This window comes from Anolis sagrei, chromosome 4 (genome assembly GCF_037176765.1).
Source record: "Anolis sagrei isolate rAnoSag1 chromosome 4, rAnoSag1.mat, whole genome shotgun sequence".
Classification (NCBI taxonomy): domain Eukaryota; kingdom Metazoa; phylum Chordata; class Lepidosauria; order Squamata; family Dactyloidae; genus Anolis; species Anolis sagrei.
The window spans coordinates 159,416,003-159,441,918 of record NC_090024.1 but is presented as its reverse complement, the minus strand read 5'-3'; the positions used below and the strand labels follow the sequence as shown (position 1 = coordinate 159,441,918).

Sequence of the window (25,916 nt, the reverse complement as noted above, 5' to 3'; positions counted from 1 at the left end):
AGCAAGTCATGTGAATGGATGTTTAAAGCTGCATTTAGTTTTTATCAACAATTACATGTGAGTTACAATTAAACAATATTTTTAAAAACTGTGTTACAGGTGGGATTCAAAATTGCAACATTAACTCCACAGTTGGCCTTTACATGAAGGGAAATCAGTAAAAACTATGTAATATTTAAAAAGTTGCATTATTTTATTGTTTTGTACTGAATTGAAAAATTGTAGTGCTATCAATTTGCCTTATCAGAGACATTGCCACATATTATAAAAAGGTAAAGTTTGCCCTGACATGAAGTCTAGTTGTGACCGACTCTGGGGGATGGTGCTCATCTCCATTTCTAAGCCAAAGAGCCGGCATTGTCCATAGACACCTCCAAGGTCATGTGGCCATGATGACTGCATGTAGCACCATTAACTTCCTGCCAAGGCAGTATCTATTGATCTAATCACGTCTGCATGTTTTCAAACTGCTAGGTTGGCAGAAGCTGGGCCTGATAATGGAAGCTCACCCCGTTCCCTGGATTTGAACTACCAATCTTTCATTCAACAAGTTCAGCAGCAGATCAACCCACTGCGTCACCAGGGGCCCATATTATAGATGGGCTCAAATATTGACTTCATGCTATTTTTTTTAAAAAAAAGTTACTGTGGGGTGGTGCTGTTAGCAGCTTAATTTCTAGTAAAACAACAAAAATCTCATTTGTTTAACTTAATTGAATTATTGGGAGACTTTTATTTGGTAGCTCACATTTTGAAATGACTGTTCCTTGTATGGTTTGTGTGTGTTTGTAAACCAATTTATCCTTTTCTGAAAGGGCATTAAGTACAGAGTTTTCCCTATGCGTGTTTCCTATTTTTGAGCAAAATAATGTGGTTTGGATTCCTATTGCTGTAGCTGAGAGAGTATATCTTGTAGGGAGCATGTCACTGACTAACCTGCCACTAGTTCCTTATAAAGGTGAGTGTGGCGTATTGTGGAAAACAATCTACCTAGTTACTCAGTTCCATTAGATAATTAAGGAGTATTGTTTCCATTGCTCTACACACCAGGCTTCACCTTCTCCATTTCTTGTTGAACTTGTGCCTGTGTCCTCTCTCTCTGGTGATTATCTGTCTGCATTTCATGTGATTTATTCCTGAATTTACCACAAGTCGCTTGTGCAGTCTGTATCTCATCCTGTCTCCTATTTGATCATTTCTTCATTTCTGATTTTTTTTAATGTTTAAAGAGAGATGGTATGTTCTTGAATATTCTCACACAATAAGAACACAAACGAAGCTCCACTTGCACTTCTTGTGTTCTCTGTGAATTCTATTGTTGAATATGTTGCAGAAATATATGCGTATATAGGTCGTAGGCATTACAATTCAATGTTATTTAAATGTATCCGCAGAGAAATGGAAACAAAGCCAATTTTAAATGTTGATGTGAAACACTCTCTACTTCAAATTAAAATTACTTCCATTGTTCTGAGCATTTATCCTTCTACTCTAACATGATTTAAGTTATTGGATAATAAGTTATTGAATGGAAGTGATGTTAGATAACTTTATAGTCTGAATTTGCGAGTTTAATGCACTGTTTCTTTATATCAGCATTTCTCAACCTGGGGGTCATAACCCCTGGTGTGGTCACGGGGGAGTTTCGGAGGGGTTGCCAAAGATAATCACAAAACATTTATTTCTGACGGTCTTAGGAATCCCTTTGGCAGAGAAGGCTGACAATATCTCCGCTTGTTCTCTTCCTTTTTGGAAACAGATGGCAAATCCTCCAACCAAAGCCCTCCTCCGCTGTGATTTGCCAGCCTCTCAGCTAAAGGAAGGGCTGTTACTGAGACTCCAAGTGGGGAGGGGAGAGCACGCATGCTCGGTGCGTTGCAATGTGGTGCGCATGTGCGGGCAAGGGGGAGCATGTGAGGCTGGAGGGAGGCTCATGCAAGCAAGTCCCTTCAAGGCATGGGGGTTCTGTGTGCCAAGTTTGGTTCAATCCCATTGTTGGTGGAGTTCAGAGTGCTTGTTGATTGTAGGTGAACTATAAATCCCAACAACTACAACTCCCAAATGTCAAGGTCTATTTTCCCCAAACTCAACCAGTATTCACATTTGGGCATATTGAGTATTTGTGCCAAGTTTGGTTGAGATCTATCATTATTTGAGTCCACTGTGCTCTCTGGATGTAGGAGAACTACAACTCCTAAACTCAAGGTCAATGCCCATCAGACCCTTCCAATATTTTCTGTTTGGCCATGGGAGTTCTGTGTGCCAAGTTTGGTTCAATTCCATCGTTGGTGGAGTTGAGAATGCTCTTTGATTGTAGGTGAACTATAAATCCCAGTAACTACAGCTCCCAAATGACAAAATCAGTCCCCCCAACCCCATCAGTATTCAAATTTGGGCATATCAGGTATTTGTGCCAAATTTGGTCTAGTGAATGAAAATACATCCTGCATATCAGATATTTACATTAAGATTCATAACAGTAGCAAAATTACAATTATGAAGTAGGATCAAAAATAATTTTATGGTTGGGGTTCACCACAATGTGAGGAACTGTATTAAGGGGTCACGGCATTAGGAAGGTTGAGAAACACTGCTTCATGTGGTAATAGGGATTATAGTTCTGTAATCTGTTCCTTTTATGTTTGGATATTTTTTTTGGTCATTCTGTTGAGTAGTCCTGCTAAATCTTAGCTACAGGCAGCTAATAATAACGAACCTCAATTTTTCTTCTTGATGGTAAGCAATTCCTGAATCAATTGCTTTTTACTTTAAAAAGGAAGATTCATCATCCAGTCCTAGCCAAGCCATAAGGTGTGGATAGTGGTCTGTTGGAAGTGCTAGCATTGTAGAATAAAACTCTCAGCAATGTGGTTTGTCCAGAGACGAATGATCAATCAAACCATCTTTAAGGAGGATGCACTAGGAGTAGCAAGAAAGGAAGGAAACAATGTTGAGTCAGCAGAAATTCCTTCTGAGGCATGCATGTGTTCCAGTTCTATAAATCTTTTATAATACCTGTAAGGAGGGGGCAGATGAAAATGAAGGAAATAAATTAAAGGAGTTTGTTTGCCCTCTCTGAAGAGAAGTATGAGTCGGATCCTCCAAAGCTAAGTTAGAATTAACCTCTGGTAATTTGAATATAGGATGTCAAATAAGAAATAAAATGAAAAAGAGGCTTCTTTTAACTGCTGCAGCTGATATCAGAAAATTCTGTAATATCCATGTATCCCAAGACATTTTTAAAATAACAATTGTGTTTACAATGGACACTCAGTCCTAGCTTTTGGAAACTCTGTGGAGATAAGGGGACACATACAATTTAATCAGTGAGCCAAGAACAGTTCTTGGAACTGGAAATAAAATTGACTCATGCTAGAATCTGATTTAGTGGACTATCTATGAAAGCTTATGGTAGTCTTTTTTTCAGTTCCTTTTAAAGATACTACTGGATTTCTCTATGGCTAGTGATGCTAGGGCATGATGGCATATGATGCTAGGAAATCATGCCTAATTATGCTAGGATATGATGGGTGTCTTATGAGAAGCTTCAACTTATGAATGTGAAAATGGAAACCAGTAACTATTTCTTTAAAAATACCTTGTTGTTGTTGTTGTTGTTGTTGTTGATGATGATGGTGATTATTATTATTATTATTATTATTATTATTATTATTATGTTTATGCTTTTTTGTATCCTGGTTTCTCTTTCTACAAGGAGACTTTTTTTATTGATAGGAGAATTAACAGGTATTCTGACTTTGTTGCTACTGTGTGTCTTCAAGGTGTTGCTACTTAGTTTGTTGTTGTTCATTCATTCCGTTGCTTCCAACTCTTTGTGACCTCATGGACCAGTCCATGTCAGAGCTCCCTGTTGGCCATCACCACCTCCAGCTCCTTCAAGGTCAAGCCAGTCACTTCAAGGATACAATCCATCCATCTTGCCCTTGGTTGGCCCCTCTTCCTTTTTCCTTCCATTTTCCCCAGCATCATTGTATTCTCTAAGCTTTCCTGTCTTCTCATAATGTGGCCAAAGTACTTCATCTTTGCCTCTAATATCCTTCTCTCCAATGAACAGTCAGGCTTTATTTCCTGAAGTGTGGACTGCTTGGATCTTCTTGTGGTCCAAGGCGCTCTCAGAATTTTCCTCCAATACCACAGTTCAAAAGCATCTATCTTCCTTCACTCAGCCTTCCCTATGGTCCTGCTCGCACATCTGTAGATGACTATGGGGAATACCATTGCTTTTACTATGCTACTTAGTATATAACTAAATAATATCTCCTGGCCCCACTCCTCAATCCTACTTGAATAACCAGCTACTGCACTGGATGAAGGAGGTGTATTCAACTGCTTATCAGGGTGCAAGGAGAAGGATGTTTCCAACCCTTTCCCATCAGAGAGGAAGGGTGAGACAGGAAATACAAAGGGCTGTAAACATCACCCTCTTTGCAGTGTAATCTGAAGCTGAATGGACTTCAATCACCCAACACTACTTCTGGCTGTTAAGTTGGGCTTCGACGATTCAGTGGTTACAGATTCGTAACTGTAGCATGGAATTCTCCAATTCAAAATGCCATTAGTGTCTACAATGTGAAATCACAACACAACCAAACTACATAATCTGTTAAGACAAGGTACAGATTCACATACAGTTTGCTCAGCTCTGCTTTTGCTACTATGAGTGGAATACATCTAGTGCATAATAGTTTGTCTGCACATGTGTAGCTTGACTTATATAATATATTCCTTATGTAAATTCCTTAGACTGGTCCATGAGATCACGAAGAGTCGGAAACGACTGAACGAATGAACAACAAACAACATGTAAATTCTGGCCAGAGAGTCTCTAGCCTGTTTTTACTGCTGGCAGGAAGAGCAAAATGTTAAGACTGTGAGACATACACTACCATTTTTTCTTTTTCACAGTAAGATGTTTCTTAAAAATAAAATTATGACATGTGTCATGTGAACATATCAATTGAGACTGATTGATTTATGAAAATATGTATAATCCTCTTTATTCAGTATGATCAAACTATTAAAAATAGAAGAGCATTCCCTATTTGGGGACATACACACCACTATATTGTATTTTATTTTTGTGTTACTTTTTTGTGCCAAACTTGTTTGGAATTTGAATTATTCCTTGGGAATGCAGGGCAAAACCATCAATGTTTTGTTACACTGGGACTGCTATCTTACATAGAAATGGATACTCTGTAGGAAACAAGGGAGAAAAAAGAATGATTAAAGTCCTAGATTGACTGATACCTTTTCAATAGGAGATAGCATAAAACTGAGATGGAGGTTGATGTCTGTAAGTGCTGCCTAGTTACAGATCTAAATGGAGTCGTATCATCTCATGTTTCTTAATGTTGCTTAATGCCAGTTCTATGAAAGGCAAAATAATAGTCATTCCCCCATCTTTTTACCACAGCAGTCTCTGTGCAACATTAGACAAGACCTGGGGAACAGAGAGGTAGAGTGGCTTTGGGATCATACTCCCCTGACCAGGCATCTTATGCCTCAGGACCCTTTTTACACAGGCCAAAACCTGTGATAGGTAATGAGATTACCAAGACATCCAAACAATGCTTTAGATAAATTTAGATTAATCCAAAATAAACTGGGTTTTCCCAGTTTACTTTGGATTAATATAATGCCTCAACAGCTCTGAACTTTACTGAAGGATCTGGATCTATTTAGGTGCCTGGCCTGTGGGGATTGACCCCCAGGATCACAGAATTCCAGGAGTCAATCCCCACAGCCGGCCTGGTTCTTTGGGCTCCTGGAGAACACCAATCCACTCCCCCTTACCCCCATTCCTCTCCAGCAAAAAACAAAACAAAAAACAAAACAAAAAACATACCAAGGGGTGGGGGTTGCCAGCAGTGCAGGCCCCTCTTCACAGTCTTTCTGACTCTTGAAAATGATGCTTCAGGAGGTACAGGGGGAAGAGGGAAATCCCTCCCCCCATCTCCTGACACATCATTTTCAAGCATCAGGAGGTCTGTAAAGAGGGGCCTGCGCTGCCAGCAAGGCCCTTCCCACCCCCAGGAAGCTTTTTTTGGTGGAAGGGAATGGGGGACATGGGGTGACTGGCTGCCATCCCCCGAGGGAAAGCCCAGAGTTATGGGAGGGGGTGGAGACCAAAACCCCCAAGAGGAAGCAGGTTTTTAAAAACTACTTCCTCTCAGGTTTTACTTAAGTGTAGGATGGCCCTCAGCTTGAGAGTGTTTATTTGAAGATGGAGACCAAGGCAGACTAGGGATTCTGTTGGTGTACCACCTGTTTCACTGCTCAACCAGATAGCTGCGTTGATTTCAGTAGTGCCATTGGAATCACTGTATTTTCTGATGCTGGGGGACTTCAGTATCCATGCTGAGGACGTGCTTACAACACCATCCCAACTTGCTTGCTCACCTCCCTCAGGTTCGCAACCCATGCCAATTCATAGGTCTGTCTCAAATGGTTTCTGGTTTCACTCATGTTGCTGGGCACATTCTAGACATTGTTTCCATTGTACCAGGGGAGATGGCAGTGATTTAGGAATTAAAGAACTTTGTACTGTTCATGGACAGATCACTTCTTGATCAGGTTTATACTTGCTAGCGCTCAGAGCCCCCAAGTTGTCTGCTGTCTTGGGTCCAAGTTCTCGTCCAACCCAAGACTTGCCTATCACCAGTAATCCTTTTCTACCACTGATAGTCATGGCTGCATATATTTCTTCCTCTGTGGTTCCTGACAACTGGAGAAAACCAGGGTGTGGAGTTCAGGAAGGGCTGTAAAAATGCTTAAGGGTATCATAGATCAAGAGACATGTTGGCGACTTCTAGCCAACCATCAATTTTCAGGCACAACCCTAGTAAGGCTGTTAGGGGTCCAAAGCATTCTACACTGATCAGCTCTTCTAGAAATTGATTTACAAAGCCCTCCTGGAACTGGTCCGCTGGAGCCACCTCATTCCACTGCTGATGCTGGCCCAGAAGGCACTGACAAGGGTACCATAGTCTTTCTTGCTACAGTTACCAAATCTGACAGTTGGCAGAAATAGCTTTCTGTGGATCATCATAAGTGGACTACATCTTTGGCTTGAACACAGTGTAGGGCCAGAGGTGTATTGTCTGCAAAAAATATGGGGGTCACCCTTTTAGCAACAGGGGCAGAAAGCAAACAGTTTACAAACTCCACTTTAAGTCTGTCATTAGGAAAATTCTCAGGGATAATTTTCACCTGATCCCAAAGTTCCTAGTTGTCTAGCCACACAGAGAAGATTTATCTAGCAACACAGGAAGCCACCTTGATTCCCCTCCAGGGTTGAGAAGGGCAGGGTAGAAATGCTGTAAATACACAAATAAATTTACATTGTAGACATAATGCAGTTTGACACTACTTCAGCTGTTATGGCTCATTGTTATGGAATCATGGGAATTTAGCCTTCTCTACCAAAAAGTGCTGGTGCCTCAACAAATTGCAAATCTCTGAATTCCATAGCATTGGGCCATGGCAATTAAAGGAGAGTCAGATTGCATTAATGCTGCTCCAGGAGACCCATGCATCTGTGGATTTCAATGTCTTTTCTGTGTAGTCTGACATAATGGTTATCAGAGTGGTCCAACATTTCTGTGTTTTCAAATATTTTTCCGTGTCCACATTGGTTCATCAAGTGCTCTGCTATAGCTGACTTCTCTGCAGATTAATTCAACCAGTGTAGTCCCATGTTGAAACAAAAGCATGGTATAATTTAAACCAAGAAACAATTATAATTGTTCATCATTAGGGTCTTATTCTCACCCCTGGTTTTCTAATACTTTACAGTTTATATTGTCACAAATTCATTCGACTTTAAGAAGTCATAAGAGGTAACAGACTTAACATGGATATTTCTCTAAAAAAATCAGTATCCCTTGATATATGAAGTTGCTTCTCTGTTTACCCAATGTATGTTCTAAAATTAATAACTATTTTGATAAGCATAAAAAGACTGAAATAAACTTTGACTTAAGAAGTGGGTAACAAACAACAATATAAAAGTAATCATTTTTGCTGAAATTATGCAGCTCTTGGTCACAGCAGTGACAGTCCTAGGTTGTAGCCATGACTGCCATTGAACATTTGCATACAACCTACATGTAAACAAACTGTGGCAAACTGTAGATCAGTGTTGGCAAACCTTTTAGAGATGGAATGCCCACACCAGGGGTGAAGGGAAGGGGAATCAGGGGGTGGTGAGTGGGTGTGTGTGGCAGTAAGTGGGGTGGAAAGCCCAAGGGGGGGGGGCGAGCAAGTGGGGTGGTGGAATAAGCAAGCGAGTGAGTGAGAGGGGGGCAGGTGGGTAGGCAAGTGAGCAGGTGGGTGATCAAGCAAGGGGATAGGCAAATGGGCAAGTGAGTAAGGGGGGGGGGGAGTGATGGCAATGCATGCCATAAGTTCACCACTACTGCTATAGATGTTACCAAGCAGCTATGTCCTAGCATATACCTGATGGTAAGCTACTGTTCTTTTTTTGCCAATTTAATGAAATTTATTTTAATGAGATCTTCTTTGCATTGTGTGTGTGCATTCAAGTTCCCTATCATCTTATGATGATCCAATGAATGTAATAGATTTTCCTTAGGAAAAGCATTCAGGCAGTTCACATGTTACAAACAAGATAAGTTCTATAGGTTTATTCCTAAGTTGAATTTGGAAGTATAACTACAGCCTCTCTCTCTCTCTATCTATCTATCTATCTATCTATCTATCTATCTATCTATCTATCGAGAGTGCTTTGAATAGCATAGAGAAGGGCTAACATCCTTGTGGTGTTTGTTTTTATGTCTGTGTCCCTGTTGGGCTGTAGGGGTCAATTTCTCTCACTTCCCATTGTCTCTCCCCCTATGAGACGTTTGTAAGTCAGTTTTTGTTAACTCAGGATTGCCTGTACTCTGATATGGTTTTGCCAGGTCCTTCCTCACAAGTAAAATCTAAAACTACTCACACTTTTTATGAGTCACTCCAGGAAGTACAAAGTTTATTACAGATTAAAGTCCTTAGTTGAAAGTGTACTTTCAACGACAGCAGAGACGTGTTTACATTTTAACACGGTCAGACAATGTGGCAGTACTTTTTAACAGAGTTCATAAAATTATTTTTAAGAAGAGTTGATAAAATGACATCTATAACTGATCAGTGATGGGATAACAGTCACCAGTCAGTTATGGATGGCTTCTTCATGACATTGTATTCATTCTAAGTAACATTACACATGCTGCCCTTTTGTCACAATAAAATGTATTAGTTTTCAAAGAGGTGGCAATATTAGCCTTTCACATGATAAACAGGAAGAAGGAAAGAGGAGGAAAAAGGAAAAATAAATGTGGCAAAATCTTTAAGACTAAGTTGTCTTTTATTTTTGCATGAGCTTTCATGGATAGAAATCTGCTTTTTCAGGTGCTGTACCATTCTGTACCACTTTGTTCTAGATCCAAATAAGTGGGTTACATCCATAAAAGCTCATGTGAAAATAAAAGCCATAGTCTTAAAATGTGCTGTAACATTTCCTTTTTCTTCTTCCCTTTCTTTCTAGTTTTTATGGGAACACTGGTATATGTTTATTCTGTACGTGTTGCATATAATCCAAAATTCATACTATGACTTACTTGTTCATCTGCATAGGATACTCAAAGAAAATCTTGCTACTTCTAAAGAGGGATGGATGAAATGTTCTTGTGTTTTTATACTGTGACTTTGGGGGCAATGAACACTTGGATTTGATCACCACAAGAACAGTAAGAAAGATCCTTGTAAAATTATTCAAAGATGAGGGAATAATATGGAAATCTTTTGACATCATCCTGTGGCTCATTGCATTCAGCTACTCATAGATATGGCATTAGGTCTAGAAATATCATATAGGACATAGGGCAGTTGTTAAAGCCTGGCAAATACTTGAGCCCGGGGGTAGGTCAAATAACAGATTCTTAGATTTGGAAGAGACCATAAGGGTCATCCAGCCCAACCCCCCTTTTTTTCCCTTGAACACCAATGTGTTCAGGGAATGCAGGTCTTGTTTCGAGTGCATATTCAGAACTTTAGGACATTTTAGCATGGGTCCAGATTTAGTTGTGAGAAGATGGGAGCATGGGTGCCCTTCAAATGTGGCTTTGGATCCTCTTTTGAGAAACAGGATTATGTCCAGCTTGTGTGGCAGAGGAACCAGGTAATGGTTTCTATCCCTGTGGAATCAGATGCTTGAAATTTCTGGAGGTGGCCTGGGTGAATTGGTTGCCATACTCAGCACCTAAGTTGGCAGGAGGGTTGATTGGTATTGGATCCAGGGCATGCTGGTGCCAAGCCTCTTTAGCTGTAAGCAATAAATGCGAATGCTTTATTCCAGGAAATGTTGTTTGTGTTGTCATTACTAAATTGAGCTTCAGTTGTTCCTGAGCTCACAATGACATGTATTTGCTCCTTATTGCAAAAAATATTTTTAGCCTTAGCGGAAACTATTTGTGAGGTCATTTCTCTATTTTAATGGCTTGAAAAATTAAAAGCATTTTGAAAAAGGATGCACTAATAGAGGGTTACTAATACATACTCCCATTATACTTATGGTTAATGTATTATCATTTTTAAGTAATGGCTACTGTGCTGTTCAATGCTGGGCCTGAAATAACGTCTGTTTACAGGACGTGCCTTCTGTATGCCCAACGGGACGCTGGGGTGCCTCAGCTGAAGGGCCCCTTAGATTTCCCAACACAAAGTTCTATTGAGGCTCAAAATAAGTTCTTTATTTGGGCTTAAATCTTCAAAAAATTAATTAAATGCTTTATAACCCTTATAACCCTTACAAATGCTTTGATCTATGTTAATTTTATCCATATCTGTATGTATGTATTTTTATCCTTTACAATTTAGCTTGTAAATCGCCTAGAGCATCTTGGATGGAGAGCGATGAATAAGTAATAAAATGATGATGATGAATGATGATAACCTTGGAAAACCGGTAGCTTCCTCAATCTGCTATCAAGGGCAGGCAACTGGTGGTAAACTGTTCCTTTCTTCCTTAGGGAAATCTTATGACTGGGCAATCTTTCTTTACATTGCTGGTTTGAGGCACCTACTCCCGGCTCCAAACTACTTTATGGATAGCCCGAGTGGTCCCTTACCAGACAATGGTTGCTGTAGGTCTGCCAAGCTGAAAGGTGTCCTTTAGTTTTACTCCACAAAGGCTGTAGGAACTGTCCTGTTGCCCCAGCAAAGGCTGGCTGTATTCCCCCAGCAAAAGCTGTGGGACCATCCCTTTACTCCCCCTGGCAGAGCTGTGAGAAGTGAAGCTTTTGTGCAGGTGGGAAAGAGAATCCCACACGTCCTGCTGTTAGGCTTCAAACAGTGAGACTGAACAAAAGTCCTCCTTTGCCTCCAAAACCCTGGGAAAAGGGGTGGGTCTAAAGACTCTAACAATGATTGCCAGGTTGCTGGCCCTATGACTGCAACCTGGGGAAGCTACCTGATTGCAAAATGTGTGGCTAAAATAAATTCATACAAACTAGCAAAGCAAGAAAAAGAGATTCAAATCTTCTGGTACTGCCGTGCCACCACAGCTCCAGTAACCCTTTAGCTATTTTAATAATGTTTCTGAGATCTACCCAATGCTTTGGGAGTGCATCTGTTATATCGACACTATGGCTAACCTGATTCTGGTCACAAATCTGTTGTGATGTTATCTATTGCAAATGGCTGTTTCTGACAAAGCAAATAACATACATTTCCCCCCTTGCCTTGTAGATAATGTTTTGCACTTTGAATACCCACAAAATTGATATGGACAAGCTCCTAGGAGTTCAGATTGGTCTTGAAGACTTTATATTTGCACACATAAAAGGAATAAAAAAGGAAGTGCAAGTTTTCAAATCTGAAGATTCACTTGGGCTTACCATTACTGACAATGGAAATGGATGTGCCTTCATAAAGGTAAAGATGATGAGAGTGTGAAATGTTTGGGCAGAAATGGAATAACAAAATTGTTTTAGTGATTGTTTGTTTCACTTAAAAGGGTGTAGAATCACACTATGGAAATCAATCCATGCTTTCAAAAGTATGATGTGAATGTGGGGTATTGACAACATGACATAAATGGGAGAAAAGGGCTGAAATCCTATAGCAGTGGTTTAAAATGTTTAATTATGTGGATTTTAGTAAAATTATTTATTTGTATTAACAGTTTTTAAGATTTGCTTTGTTTTTTTTTGTGAGTCATCAAGGAATAAATGTGATATAAATTAAATAAGTCAACAAAGTACCTGTTGCACTCTAGCCTTAGGAGTCACCCTTTTTCACCTAGCACCACACCAGAGTCCACTAGTATCTAACTATAGCAATTTATTTTAAAAAGCATATACAAAAGGGAAAAAGGCAATTCCCCAAAAGCAGTAGGAAAGGTGCTATAAAATAGCAGTAGTACATATGTACAAAGTTTGATAGTCCATAAAGGCAAGGTACATGGAATCCAGGATATCAAGATCATAGGCATAAATCATAAGCATAAAAACAGTAGATATTCCAAGGTAAAGCTTTTACAGGAACATAGGCAAACACACAAGCATGGAACTTGATTCTATGGCAACGTTGTCTACTCTGGAGACTCTGAGAAAACATCACTTAATTTAAGCTCAGGCCCTATGAAGAAACCACGAAGTCATCTCTTTGACACCTGGGTCTGAAAGTCTTTCTGCAGTCTAATTAATTTATCCTTTACTCCCTCCACGTGGAGGCCCAATCTGATATCACGGGTTAACTCCTCATCTATTGAAGGCTGATTCCCATGAGAAACAGAATTCTAAACATCCTTGGGAACTGCTGATCCTTCTCTCAGATCTAAGGCCTTCAATTCAGCCTGTGTTTCAGCCTGGGGCCCTTCCACATAGCCCTATATCCCAGAATATCAAGGCAGAAAATCTCACAATATCTGCTTTGAACTGGGTTATCTGAATCCACACTCAGATAATGAGGGATTTCCTGCCTTGATATTCTGGGATATAGGACTGTGTGGGAATGGTCCTTGATCACACACAGACCATAATTTCCGTCATCCTCTGAGGATTTCCCAGCATCCTGCTGCTGAGCTCCAGCAGTATCTTATAAATAAATGTCTTTACTTATATGGTTATAGTTTTTTAGCTGTTGCATCCATTTCACAGTTGTGCAAGTGAAGTTCAGCAAGCATGACTTATACATATGTGGCTGTGCATTCTCAGCTGGTATTTGATCTTTTGTCAATGCCTCCAATAAACCACATAATTCTCATCTGTTTGTTTGCTATGAATATACTGAATTCCTTTATTTTTTGTTTCTTTAGTTCCTCACAACTAATATAATATCTTTTCATCCAACAGAGAATTAAAGCAGGTAGCCTTATTGACCAAATAAAAGTTATATGTGTTGGTGACCACATAGAATCTATCAATGGAAAAAGCATAATTGGCTGTCGTCATTATGAAGTGGCTAAAATTTTAAAAGACTTGGAAAAGGGACAGACATTTACGCTAAAATTAATAGAACCAATGAAATCATTTGGTGAGTGACATGTTTTCATAATCAATTATACTTTTTAGTTTCCTTTTGTGTATGTTTTCAGATAAAGTAAGTATCCATGCAATTTGAAATATAAAGGTAAGAACAGTCATTCTAAATGTTTAGATATTTGTTTTGATTGATCAATAATTAGACTATAAATTGTGAACCCCTATTTTTCATTTCTTTTGAGCATTACCTAAAATGATTATTATTTTTGATCAACATTTCAAATTCTACAATTAATTTCTACTACAGATATGATTGAGCCAAGAGCAAAGGGTGGAACTTTTGTAGAAGGGAAAATCTCCAGAGGCAGAGAAACTCTTCGACTGAGAAATAAAGGACCTGCTACAGTGGAAGAAATGGTAAGTTTCTCCATTATGATTGTGACTTCTGAGGATATGGGACATAACTCTTGGTTTTAGAAACCTTTAAACCAGTATTCTGGTTCAGATATCATTCAGAAATTATGATTTAAGATAGGAAACACAACATCAGCAGACTATGTTTTATAAGGATAGCTATATCGGAACTGACCCAACTGCTTCTTTTGTGGATGTTAAAGTGTAGGATGGGAAACAGCAGCACAAAACTTACACACAGAAATTGTTAGGGTGAAACTTGCCCAGGGTCACTCAATGTGTTTCATGGTTGAGAAGGGATTTGAACAGAAGTCTCCAGAGTTACAGTCCAGCATTCAAGCCACTTCTCTTCTTGTGCGTTCAATAGGATCATGTCTAATTTTCCCCATATAATGGTACCAAAGGACCCCCTGGGGCTAATGTAAGCTAATTCTTTGCATGGCACAATTCATTCTCCATAATGGGAGGAAAAACAAAACAAAACCAAAGAAGAGAGACAGAAGGAAGAGTAATCAGTAAGGCTTATGAAAATGCAATATCCCCATTTATTCTTAATCTATTTCCAGCTCTGTGTCACATGAGACCCTTATTTGTCTAATGTCTTATCCAGTTTTAGCAACTTGAGCAAAGCAAAATGTATTCAATCTGAATAGTCAATAATCAATGTAAATTTTGAAGGTTACTTTTTATATTTTTTTGTTTTTGTTTTTCTAAAGCCTTCAGACGTTGAAGAAAAGGCTATCAAAAAAGTGGATGATCTTCTTGAAATGTACATGGGGATAAGAGATCTTGAACTAGGTGAGCATTTATGGAACCAAGTGTCGTTTTAGAACCATGGAATATCAGCTCAAAACCCGAGTCTGAATTTTTTTGCATGTGGTGCAAAATACTTTTTCTTTCTTGTTTGAATGATCAAGGTAGTGTGGTTAGGGTATAATACTCTAATGTATAATGTATACAGTTATGATGTCTGTGTCTATCTGTGCCTAAGGCTCCATCTACACAAAAAATATGAATCAGTGCTAATGTGCATTATCTTACTTCATTTTTAATTCTGTTAACATCACATTAGTATGTTATAAAATCAATCTACAATCTACAATTAGTACGTTATAAAATCAATTGACTGCCACACAATCTCTGCTTTGGATTTATATTGGGACAAAAGGAAGTGTGCCACATAATTACTTCATTGGATTATTCTTGGTGAAACTATTATATTTTGAAATGGGGTGATGGAAGAGAAAGAGACTAAGGGACATTCCACAGATTATCAAGGCAGAAAATCCCACAATATCTGCTTTGAACTGAGTTATCTTAGTCCACGCACAGATAATGTGGGCCCTGAGAAGGAGAGGAGGAAGAGCTTCATCCATATGATCTATTTACACCCTATTTACCCTGTGAAATGTAGTTCCTGATCCACCCTCTACATCTGATCCATTTATATCCTCTACATCCCAGTGAAATGTAGTGCCCTATTTTGTCTCTCTCGTATACTCTGTTTACACCCCATCTGCCCCAATGATAGTTGCAAAGAACTCAAGGAACAAAAGTCATCTGGTGGAAGGAAGTGGCTTTCAGTAGCCAACTGGGAGATGCTAGCTTGCTTTAAATGAGATTGAGCTCAGCCCAAAGCCACATGCCCAATAGTATTTACAGTGCATATCTCTCATCTGTGGACACATAGACTTTTGCTGCATCTGAGAGTCTGTGGCAAAAGCTTTTTTTAATAATCTCTTATGTGGACTTGGATATTTTCCCTCTAGCTCTCCTTCTTGCTGAATTGGAGGAGTGCTTGATTGTTCATTAGGCTGAACTGCTGAGGAAGGGCTCGACTTCATCTTATTCTTCATCTGAGGAAGACAAATACTCTGTGAAGGGGGGCATAAGATACAAATCTGCCCCAGAGGGACTCTAGTACCCAATATAAGATTAATCAGGCAGTCATAGGAATCATGCAGTGACAAATGGTCTGCCTGTTTTTGGTCAAAAAATCTTTGAGGTCTTTGTACTTGACAGGCAGGACTACAGCCATCTTTCCCCCCTTTTAGGCCTAGATTTCATACTTTCCCCATTCTGAGGTTCTCGTTTTGACTACTCTTACCTGTGTGATAGCTCAGAACATGGAAGATTACTGGGAAAATGGACAAAAGTATATTGCTTGTGATGGGGGTGAATATATTGTCTGTTTTCCTTATAAACAGATTGGAACAAAACACTGGGGTAATGAAGATAATTCACCCTGCTCTCCCTTCCTCATGGGATGAGTTCCTCAGGGCAAAAGTGTTCTCACTTTTCTTTGTTGTGAAGGGTCCAAACATTTTGCAAAGTCTTATCTAATTTGAGACCTGTCTGTCATTAGAACTGCTCCTGAAGTGCTTAGTTGTCTTCCCCAGAAGGAACATCTACACTGTAGAAATAATGCAGTTTGATACCACTTCTGCTGTTATGGCTCATTTCTATGGAATCATGAGAATTGTGGTTTTACAAGGCTTTTAGCCTTCTCTGCCCAAAAGTACTGGTGTCTCAGCAAATTACAAATCTCTGAATTCCATAGCATTGGGCCTTGACAATTAAAGGGGTGTCAAACTGCATTAATGCTGTTGTGCTGATGCATCCACCGATTCTATAGCTGAAAAGGAGTTGTTTAGACTGGAAGCAATCTGTCCCACTCTAAACTCTCAGCCAGAAAGAAATTCAGAAGTCAAAACACCAGTCTGGTAACAAACAGCTAAGAAGCCATAAATCAGAACAAAGTCCAAGTGGAGGAGTCAGAAAGCAGTTCAAGGCTCATAAATCCAAGATATACAACAGCAGGGTCAAGTCATGATGGCTGTCAAGAGGGGGACCAAAAGTTTGCTTCCTTTGAATAACAAATGTCCACTCACTGCTTTTAAGGACAGGGAGTTTAGGCATTGTATTTAAAACATGTGTCTCAAAAAGCCTTTTGCTGAGTCTGCAAGGGAGATTTGTGTCAGTCATCTGAATCTTTGGCCCCTTCTACACTGCCATATAATCCAGATTATCTACTTTGAACTGGATTATTTGAGCCTAATTGCCGTACAACCCACTTCAAAGCAGATAATCTGGATTTTATTTGGCAGTGTAGAAGTGACCTTTGTCTTCCCCATGGCTCGGTGGTCATACTTTCACCTCCTTCTGTTGCTGCAGAGTATTTTGTTTCTCTGGAGAAAAACATGACAGAGTCTCTAGTCCACTATGTGCCATGACAGTGCGTTGGCTACAGTGTGTAGGTGTGCCACACAGTGACAAGAATATTGGAAATGTATGTTCCTATCTTACAAATCATATATTTCAAAATATAAATGAAAGGTTTTCATGAGATGTGTTACGTCCTCATACATTTTGTTATAATGTATTTATGGGTCTATATCTCTTATGAGGGGTTAGTTTAACCTCTGGTTTGCTGACACCCCTGCTACACTGCCATATAATCCAGATTATCAAAGCAGATAATCTGCATTCTCTACTTTGAACTGGATTATATGTGTTTTCACTGCCATATAATACAGATCAAAGCAAATGATGTGGATTTTATATGGCAGTGTAGAAGGGGCCTGAATTACTGTTTCTCGAAATGATACATGTGATACATGTGTGATAAGTGTGTCACCAACATATGTTTGGAAAACTCTGCTCTAGCTGAAGTGAGGGAGGATTGGGCTACTATGAAATGTCTGCTCAGGTGGGTTTGCTGTGTCCTTGGACCATTAACTCTCAAGTGTGAAAGTATGACAGGTGGGGCAGCAGAGTACTTAGGTCTAGATAAAGGTGCAGATAGTGGTGGCTGGGCTAGCGGTAGAGCTGGCGGAGCCTGCAAAATAGTCACAGCAGCAGCAAGTTGATTCACCTGCTCCTGAAGTGCCAGGTTCTCTTGCAACACAGCTTCCAAAGAAGAGGAGGTGTATAGACCAGAAGCAGCCTTTCCCACACTTAACTCTCAGCCAGAAAGAAGTTCAGAAGCCATGCCTGATACTCCCCCCACTTATCTGATCTGTTTACATCCCATCTATCACAGTTGGACTTTGTGCCTGGTACTTCCTTCCCCTAGTCGATCCATTTTCATCCTCTCCACATCATTGCAACTCAGCATGTGTGTACAGTTTAGAATTAATATAGTCCATTTGCATATTTACTGCCATTAAATCACGAGAGCTATAGTTTTACGAGACCTTTATATTTTTCTGCCAAAGAGTGCTGGTGCCTTCCTAAACTAACCTTAAACCGCTTTGAGTCCCCCTAGGGGTGAGAAAAGCGGTATATAACTACTGTAAATAAATAAATAAGCTACAAATGTCAAGATTCCATAGCATTGAGCCATGGCAGTTAAAGTAGTGTCAAAGTGTATTAATTCTGCAGTGTAGATAGACCCCCAAAGATTCCTACATCTGATTCATTTACATATCATCCGCCCCTGGTGGTGCAATGGGTTAAACCCTTGTGTCGGCAGGATTGCTGACCGAAAAGTCACTGGTTTGAATCTGGGGAGAGGGATGAGCTCCCATCTGTCAGCTCCAGTTTCTCATGCAGGGACATGAGAGAGCCTCCCACAGGATGCTTGCAGATGGTTTATTCTTTTACTTGCAGTTTCTCAAGTCGCTCCTGACACGAAAAGAAAAATCTGCCCCAGTGAAACTCAGTGTTTGACCTTGATGTCCTACCTGAGATGTTTTTACCCCATCTGCCCAGTAATACTCAGCATCTAATCCTCCATTCCCCATTTGATTTGCTTACACCCCATCTTCCCAAGCTACTCTCAATGCCTGATTCTTCTTCACCCGTCTATTTTATTTATATCTCATCTGCTGCAACAACACTCAGTGCCCATTCCTTGCACCACACCTGATCCACATCTGATTTACACCCCATCTACCCATTCATCTCTGTTCCCAATCCTACTTCCTTCATTTGATCATTTGCTGCCACATTTAACCCAGTGAGATTCAGTGCCTGATCCTCCCTCCCAATTTGACAGTTTACACTTCATCTATACACCAGTGATTGTGCCTGATCCTTCCTTCCTTCATCTGATTTGGTTACATAATTTCTGCTTTGACTAGACTCAGGCCCTTTTACACTGCCACAAAATTCAGATTATCTGCCTTGAACTGGATTATATGGCAGTGTAGACTCATATAATCCAGTTCAAAGCAGACAGTATGGATTATCTGCTTTGGTAATCTGGATTATATGGCAGTGTTTTATCTTCTCTTCTCATCTGATCCATTTAGGTTACATAGGTCCTTCCACACAGCTGAATAAAATCCCAAGTTTCTGCTTTGAATTGGAATATATGGCAGTGTAGACTCAGATATCCCAGATAAAAGCAGATATTATGGGATTTTCCATCTTGATATTCTGGGTTATATGGCTGTGTGAAAGGGCCCATAGTTACTTGCTCTAAGAAAACTGCGATATAATATGTGTGTGAGGAAGAAAGTGTGTGTGTGTGAGAGAGAGGGGGGGGGATATACAGATAGTGCTCAATATTCACTGTGATTTGGGGCAAGAATCTTTGAGAAAATGAAAGGACACCTTTTTAAAATATGAGAGAACACCTTTCCTGCAATGCCTAGCTCTAGATCCTCCAGCATGGCTCTATAGTTAACTTTCATTGGAAGCTAATTACAGAATTGCACTAAATGACCTAGAGATTCCCAAAGATGTGTTCTCTTTAGAAATCTCTAGGTCCTCTATGTGACTGTAACACAGGTATAAGCAAACTCCAAGTGCTTTGGACTTCAACACCCACTTGGATCAGAGCCCACTCTATGCCCACCCCTTTCATAGGCAGTTTGTGGTTGCAGATATACTGTGATTTCAAATCAGTTCCATCTTTCCAGGAAGGGCTCATAAGATTGTAGCCAAACTCTGCCTCTCCAAGGAAATGTCATGTGTCACCTAGTATATGAAGTTTATTGAATATGTACCTTATATATATGCAAACAAATTTAATTTGAGGGTAAAGCACATTAGGTTTTGCCCACTCAGATCAGAGCCCCCCCCTCCCTCCCTCCCTCCCTCCCTGCCTGCCTGCCTGCCTGCCTGCCTGCCTGCCTGCCTTCCTTCCTTCCTTCCTTCCTTCCTTCCTTCTTTCCTTCCTTCTTCTTTTTTTGTAGAGGGCAAGTTCTTAATTTATCCCACTATAATGAAAGTACATACAAACATATTTAGTTGCTACATGCATAACCTGTCAGCATAACCAACCATTGAAAGCAAGCAGACAAATGGAGCACATTTGGTAGAATCATTCGCATCAACACATAAACACGAGGACACACATACACAAACAGATTGAGAGAGCATGAATAGGTGTAGAACATCTCACAAATTTATTGCTTAGCATAATGCCTATTAAGTCTTAATTTCATACTAAGTAGATGTGATCGATCACCTACAGAAATGAAATGGAAAATGGACTCATTTAATAATTCCCATTACTGTTCAGTTAGAAATTTCATTTTTATTACTTCTGCTAAATTAGTTGAATTACCATGGCTGTGATGTGACACTGAACAGGCAAAAGATTAGCATAATATATTCCAATTCCCACTCTAATCTGTTCAGAAAGGGGTTTTACTTTTAGGTAATATAGATCATTACTATGTTAAATTATCATTTTCATGTAATCATTTTCTTCAAATTTCAAATAAGTAAGTTTAGAAATATAACTAAGAATAAATAGTAACTCCATAATTTTGAGTAGTTTAGTTCACCAGAGTAATAATAATAATAATAATAATAATAATAAACTTTATACCGCATCACCATCTCCCCGATGGGGACCCGGGGTGGCTTACATGAGGCCAAGCCCAAACAACAAGTTACAGCAGAATAAATCTGAAAATGTAAATGGAAAATGCAGACAATAAACAACAACATCATTATTACATAAAACATGTGAATACATAACGATATAAAATTACAATAAACACAATCACAATGACAACGGGAGGGCTACATGTAGTGATTAAAAGAAAAACTAATTAAAAACTCGGGTGAGAGAAGCAGGTATTTGCAGAGGAGGGTTATACAAGAATTAAATGCGAATACAATTATGTATATATTTTCAGTATTATAGTAGTTACTGACTGTAAATAATTTAATTAACAGCATATTTATTTGAACTATTGTTGGGTAGGTCTGATCAGCATACAATTGAATCTTTAATATTTATTTTATGCCAACGCCATGCATCAATTAGATTAAATAGGAGGAAAAAATAAAAGTAAAGGGTATAAGAATGCTAGTTTGTCATATCACTAAAGCAATTGTATGTGGGCACCTATAACTTATTGGTTATGGATTTGGCTGTGGTGCTGTTGGCTATTATGTGCTGGTCTTGAGCACATTTTTGTAGGACTTTTTTCATCAGGTATGGAAGCAAAGCACCCTTTACTTGGAAATGTGCAACATACAACCTCATCAGACTTGCTGCCAGAATTGCCATGCATTGTGGCAAATCCAGCAGTGCCCACGGGGGGCATGTGGAACCCACATCGCCTGACTCACCCACTGCCCCATCCTATGGGGGGAAGTGTCAGCCACCTGGCTCTGCTCCCCTTGATCCAATGCAACATGGGAATCCTCCCATATTGCTGCCATGGTGGCATGTGCCGGTTCGTCGATACTTTTGCGAAAGAGCCCCACTGGAAGTTGTTCTACGTCATGGGATGGGAGCTGACAGGTTCCATTGCAAAAGTATTGACAAATTAGTACATGCCGCCGAAAAGTACCTTATATGATAAGGTTGTAATAGAGCTTTCAATTAAAAAGCCGTAAGGGAAGTCAAGGTAATTTATCTACTTCCCAGAGAGAGGCCATAAAAAGCCTTCCAGCTCATGAATAATTGTGGGAAGCATTTATATTTCTTTATGAACAAAACTAGTGTGGCATGATGATATGAGTGTTGGACTAGGACTCTGGGAGACCAAGGTTTGATACTTTGATCAGCCATGGAATTTCATTGGGTGACCTCGGTGAAATTGCTCTTATTCAGTCTAAGATGAAGACAATGAACAAATCTCGCCAAGTAAACCCTGCAGTACATTCATGTTGAGTCTCCATACATCAAAAACAACTTGAAGGCACATGAGAAATCAAAAGAAATGTTAATGTTTGGTACTGGCATGGAGATGCTACATGTGTTTTGGCCAATGGATGTTATGGAATGTTTCTAATTGTGTGTGTGTGTTTTGACAATAACCACAGTGGACCAGTCTAATGAAAATTACTTATTATGATATTATATTTATAATATTATTTATAGCACCAGGTTTTCCCATGTATTGAAACATTAAGTGTGTTTCTAATCCTGTAATGTGCAGTAGATGTTCAAAACAACAGTTCTTGACATTGACCACGAGGGGTCAGGAGTGGACTAATGAATATCAAGTTGGTACATAATGTTAGAAAAATATCAGTATCTTCATGCTACTAAGATTGTCACAACTTGTTTGCCATTAAGACGGATTTGACTTACAGTGAAGTGACTCTACAGCATCAATCTAACATCCCTTCAGCATTGCATGTGTAAATATACCAAAGCAGTGAGTAATCTGTGACATCTTGGAATAGCCAGACATTTCAGTAGAACTTTGGGTTTTCACTGGAATTTATATTTGTTTATTTACTGAATTTATACTCTCAAAGTGAAATACAAGGCAACGAGTGATTTTATGAGTGATTTTATGAATGCTTTCTCTTAACTTTCAATTTACATTTTACGAAAATGCCCAATAAAGTAGTTTTAATAAATGCTACATTTTATACCTTTGAAAATATTCCAGGTAACTCTTTTTTTCTTTTTGTTTGTAGCTGGAACAATGGTAGAAGCTGGAAAAGGCAAAAAGAACCCGGATGAGTTTGCAGTTGCACTTGATGAAGCTTTGGGAGACTTTGCATTCCCAGATGAATTTGTCTTTGACGTGTGGGGGGCCATAGGAGATGCAATGCAAGGCCGATTTTAAAGAGGATGTCAACATTCTGGGGACATGAAATGTATGGCAACAAACATGACATAAAACACAAAGCAAGTCCAAAGAAGGAGAAACTTTTGAATATTCAGAAGCTTGCATCAATAATGATACTGTTTGAAAATGACACAGATATATTGCAAAATAAAGCTGGGTTTAGTACTGTACTCATGTGAAGCTTTTAGAATGCTACAGAAATCAATTTGAAATATTCGTGTGAAATCTTCAAAAAGCTCCAAATTATTGGGGCTGTTACTCTGCCTTGGTACTTTTCTAAAAGTCATGTGGGCAGTAGTTCTAGAGGTTATTGGTGACAGTCCCATAAAATATGTATAATATTTCCAATCAAGAAAACAATCTGGGAGTTTCTATATTCAAGGAAAATGTTTCTGAAGAATTATATTTTAACACCTATCTGATGTTTTGTTATTTCCCTATAGTAACTACAGTGGGCATGATGCTCTGTTTCCAGCATTTAATTCCTCTACAACAGGCTATTATAATTGGGAATGTGTGGATATTAAAGGAAGGTCATAGTATAGATCATGACTCGGGGGACATAAATCAGCAGTGATGGAGTACACACTTTGAACATGCTGAGGTATTTGAGAAAAAACACAGAGATCTGGGAATGACATGTTTTGATTTGAATGCTGGGCTATGGCTTTGGAGACCAGGGTTTGAAGTTCTGCTAAGCCATGAAAACCCATTGGATGACCCTGGGCAAGTCACAAATTTGCAGCCCCCGAAAACTCTGGTCATTTTCACTTTAAGGCCACCATACATTGGAAATTATTTGAAGGCACACAACAAAAACAACAGGGTTCTTAGAGCATTTCCACATCTTTGCATGCGTTTTAGGGGAATATTGCCCCCAAATTGTTTCAAAAACATTTTTGAGGGGGATGGGGGTTTTGGAGGACAGATGGACAGGGTTTTGTCACCACAAATATGGAGTTAAGGGGCTGGGCATGGCCCATTATCTGCTCTACAACCAACTAGTATTAAGTGCTTGCTCAGCCCCTGAAGCCTCCAGTTCAGCAGTTGCTAACCTTTTTCAGGTTGCGACCCCATTTCATAGAGGCAAAGGGACTCGTGACCCCTGATACATTAAAAATAGGCTTTATACTAGGGCAAATGAAAACTCATTGAAAATAGATTTTTCAGTATAATATAATTCAAAATAATGTTAACTTATGACATATTTTATGGAATGATTGAAACTGTAACTCATTAACAAGCTTAAAAATTCAAAACCGAACTGAACCTGGAGCTCAGAACAAGCTAACCCGATGAATGAAAGACCGTTGCATGTTTACGCAAACAAATCTCTGTGCAGGACACAATGACATGATTTTTTGTTTTCCCCTTTTAACATTTTCATAGCTCACCACTGCCTGGCAACCCCAAAGAAAACCCTTTGTGATCCCATTTGGGGTCCACTACTTTAGTTAAAGATCTACAGATGAGTTTGGAATATCTCGGATATCAAAAGCTGCTGTCAATCAGAACAGGTAGTACTTAGAATCACAGAGTTGGAAGAGACCACAAAGCCCATCCAGTCCAACTTCCTGCCATGCAAAACAAACAAACAAACAAACAAACAAACAAAGCACTTCTGACAGGTTGTCATTCAGCATTCAGTTTAAAAATGTCCTTAGCAACAGAAAACAAGCTGACTCCATCTTCAATATGACATCTTTTCAGATATTTAAATATAGCTATCCTGCCTCCCCTCAGCCTTCTCCTAACAATTTTTGGTAAATTTACTATCCGTTGGAATAAAATGAGATGGCCTTATTTTTAAAGAGTACTAGCCAAAGAAAGTCTTAACTGTGTTCTGTGCTTGTATTTTAATATATAAGAGCCCTCGAAAATCGGCACTGCCCACAAGTGATTCTTCAGTCATTTTTCACAATTCCCAGTTTTCAAAAGAAAAAATGACCAAAGAATATATCTCAAATTTGAAAATATCCTTTGATTTTCTTTTTATATAAATACCATTCCAAATCATACCTTACAAATACAGCACAGGTGAGTTTAATCAGGAGTGGGTGATATCTTTTCTTCCCAGTGTTATAAGGCGGCATCACATAGTATTCTCCACTGCTGGCTATATTGTTCAAGGTCGATGAAATTGGCAATCCAATGAAAACCTTGTCTACTGTGACTTAGATGAATGTGTTGTTATAAAATAATGTTGGAAAAACTCTAATCTTGTGCTAGTTCTGCAGTACCAATTCTTTATGTCCCCTTTTTGTGGCATCCCTCAGTGATGAAGAAAAATCAGTTTCAGATGGCCTCAAAGCTCCTAGGAGCAAGTTGTTGGGATGCACCGAGGGCTACAATAGGATGGTGTGATCAACTGTTTCAATTTGGACACAGTGTAAAAAATCCCCAACTTTACCTCCTTTTTGCTATTGTTTGTCATAAATCATAAAGATTTTTTTTAAAAAAACTGTATTTATTTAGTTTCACTTATGTTTTGGGAGTTTGGTCATGTGTTGCCTCTGAACTGCAGTGAAAGTTAAAGAAACTTTAAAGATAATTATGCTATTTTCCCTCACAAACTATTTCTACTTAAGCAAGAGTTGAATAAAAGTCTATTTTTTATGGTACTCCCATCCATTTTTACTTGCAATGGACAGAATCTGCCAGAGTGCTGTTACAGAATCTCCCTATTTACACCAGCATTGGTAATTCTCCAGGCAGCCTAAGAAAAAACTCTTCTGGAAGACTGAGAAATCCCTGGAGCAGAACTTCGGCACCACGGAGGTTGTAACACTAAAGGCAACGAAGTCTCAGTTCTGGTACTGGATACCAAAGCTGGGTCTAGGTTTATAATTTGCACAATATTCATATTGTATATGGTTATACATGTTTATATTATAGACTGTTATCTTTCATAAAATACAGTACCCCCCCCCCCCCCCCCACACACACATATCCGCAGGGATACATTCCAGGCCTTTCATGGCTAATAGTGAACTCTATTAAA

General features: G+C 39.2%; 1 protein-coding gene across 1 annotated transcript in view; it reads left to right on the top strand.

Annotated features, from left to right (window-relative positions):
• GIPC2 (GIPC PDZ domain containing family member 2) overlaps positions 1–25,702 on the top strand; it is a 35,862-nt gene extending 10,160 nt beyond the window's left edge. The window contains exons 2-6 of the mRNA XM_060773788.2: positions 11,770–11,955; positions 13,377–13,557; positions 13,813–13,922; positions 14,636–14,717; positions 22,761–25,702. Of these exons, the coding sequence (XP_060629771.2) occupies positions 11,770–11,955; positions 13,377–13,557; positions 13,813–13,922; positions 14,636–14,717; positions 22,761–22,912 (711 nt within the window). The 3' untranslated portion in view covers positions 22,913–25,702. The remainder of the gene's footprint in view (positions 1–11,769; positions 11,956–13,376; positions 13,558–13,812; positions 13,923–14,635; positions 14,718–22,760) is intronic.
• The last annotated feature ends 214 nt before the right edge of the window (positions 25,703–25,916 follow it).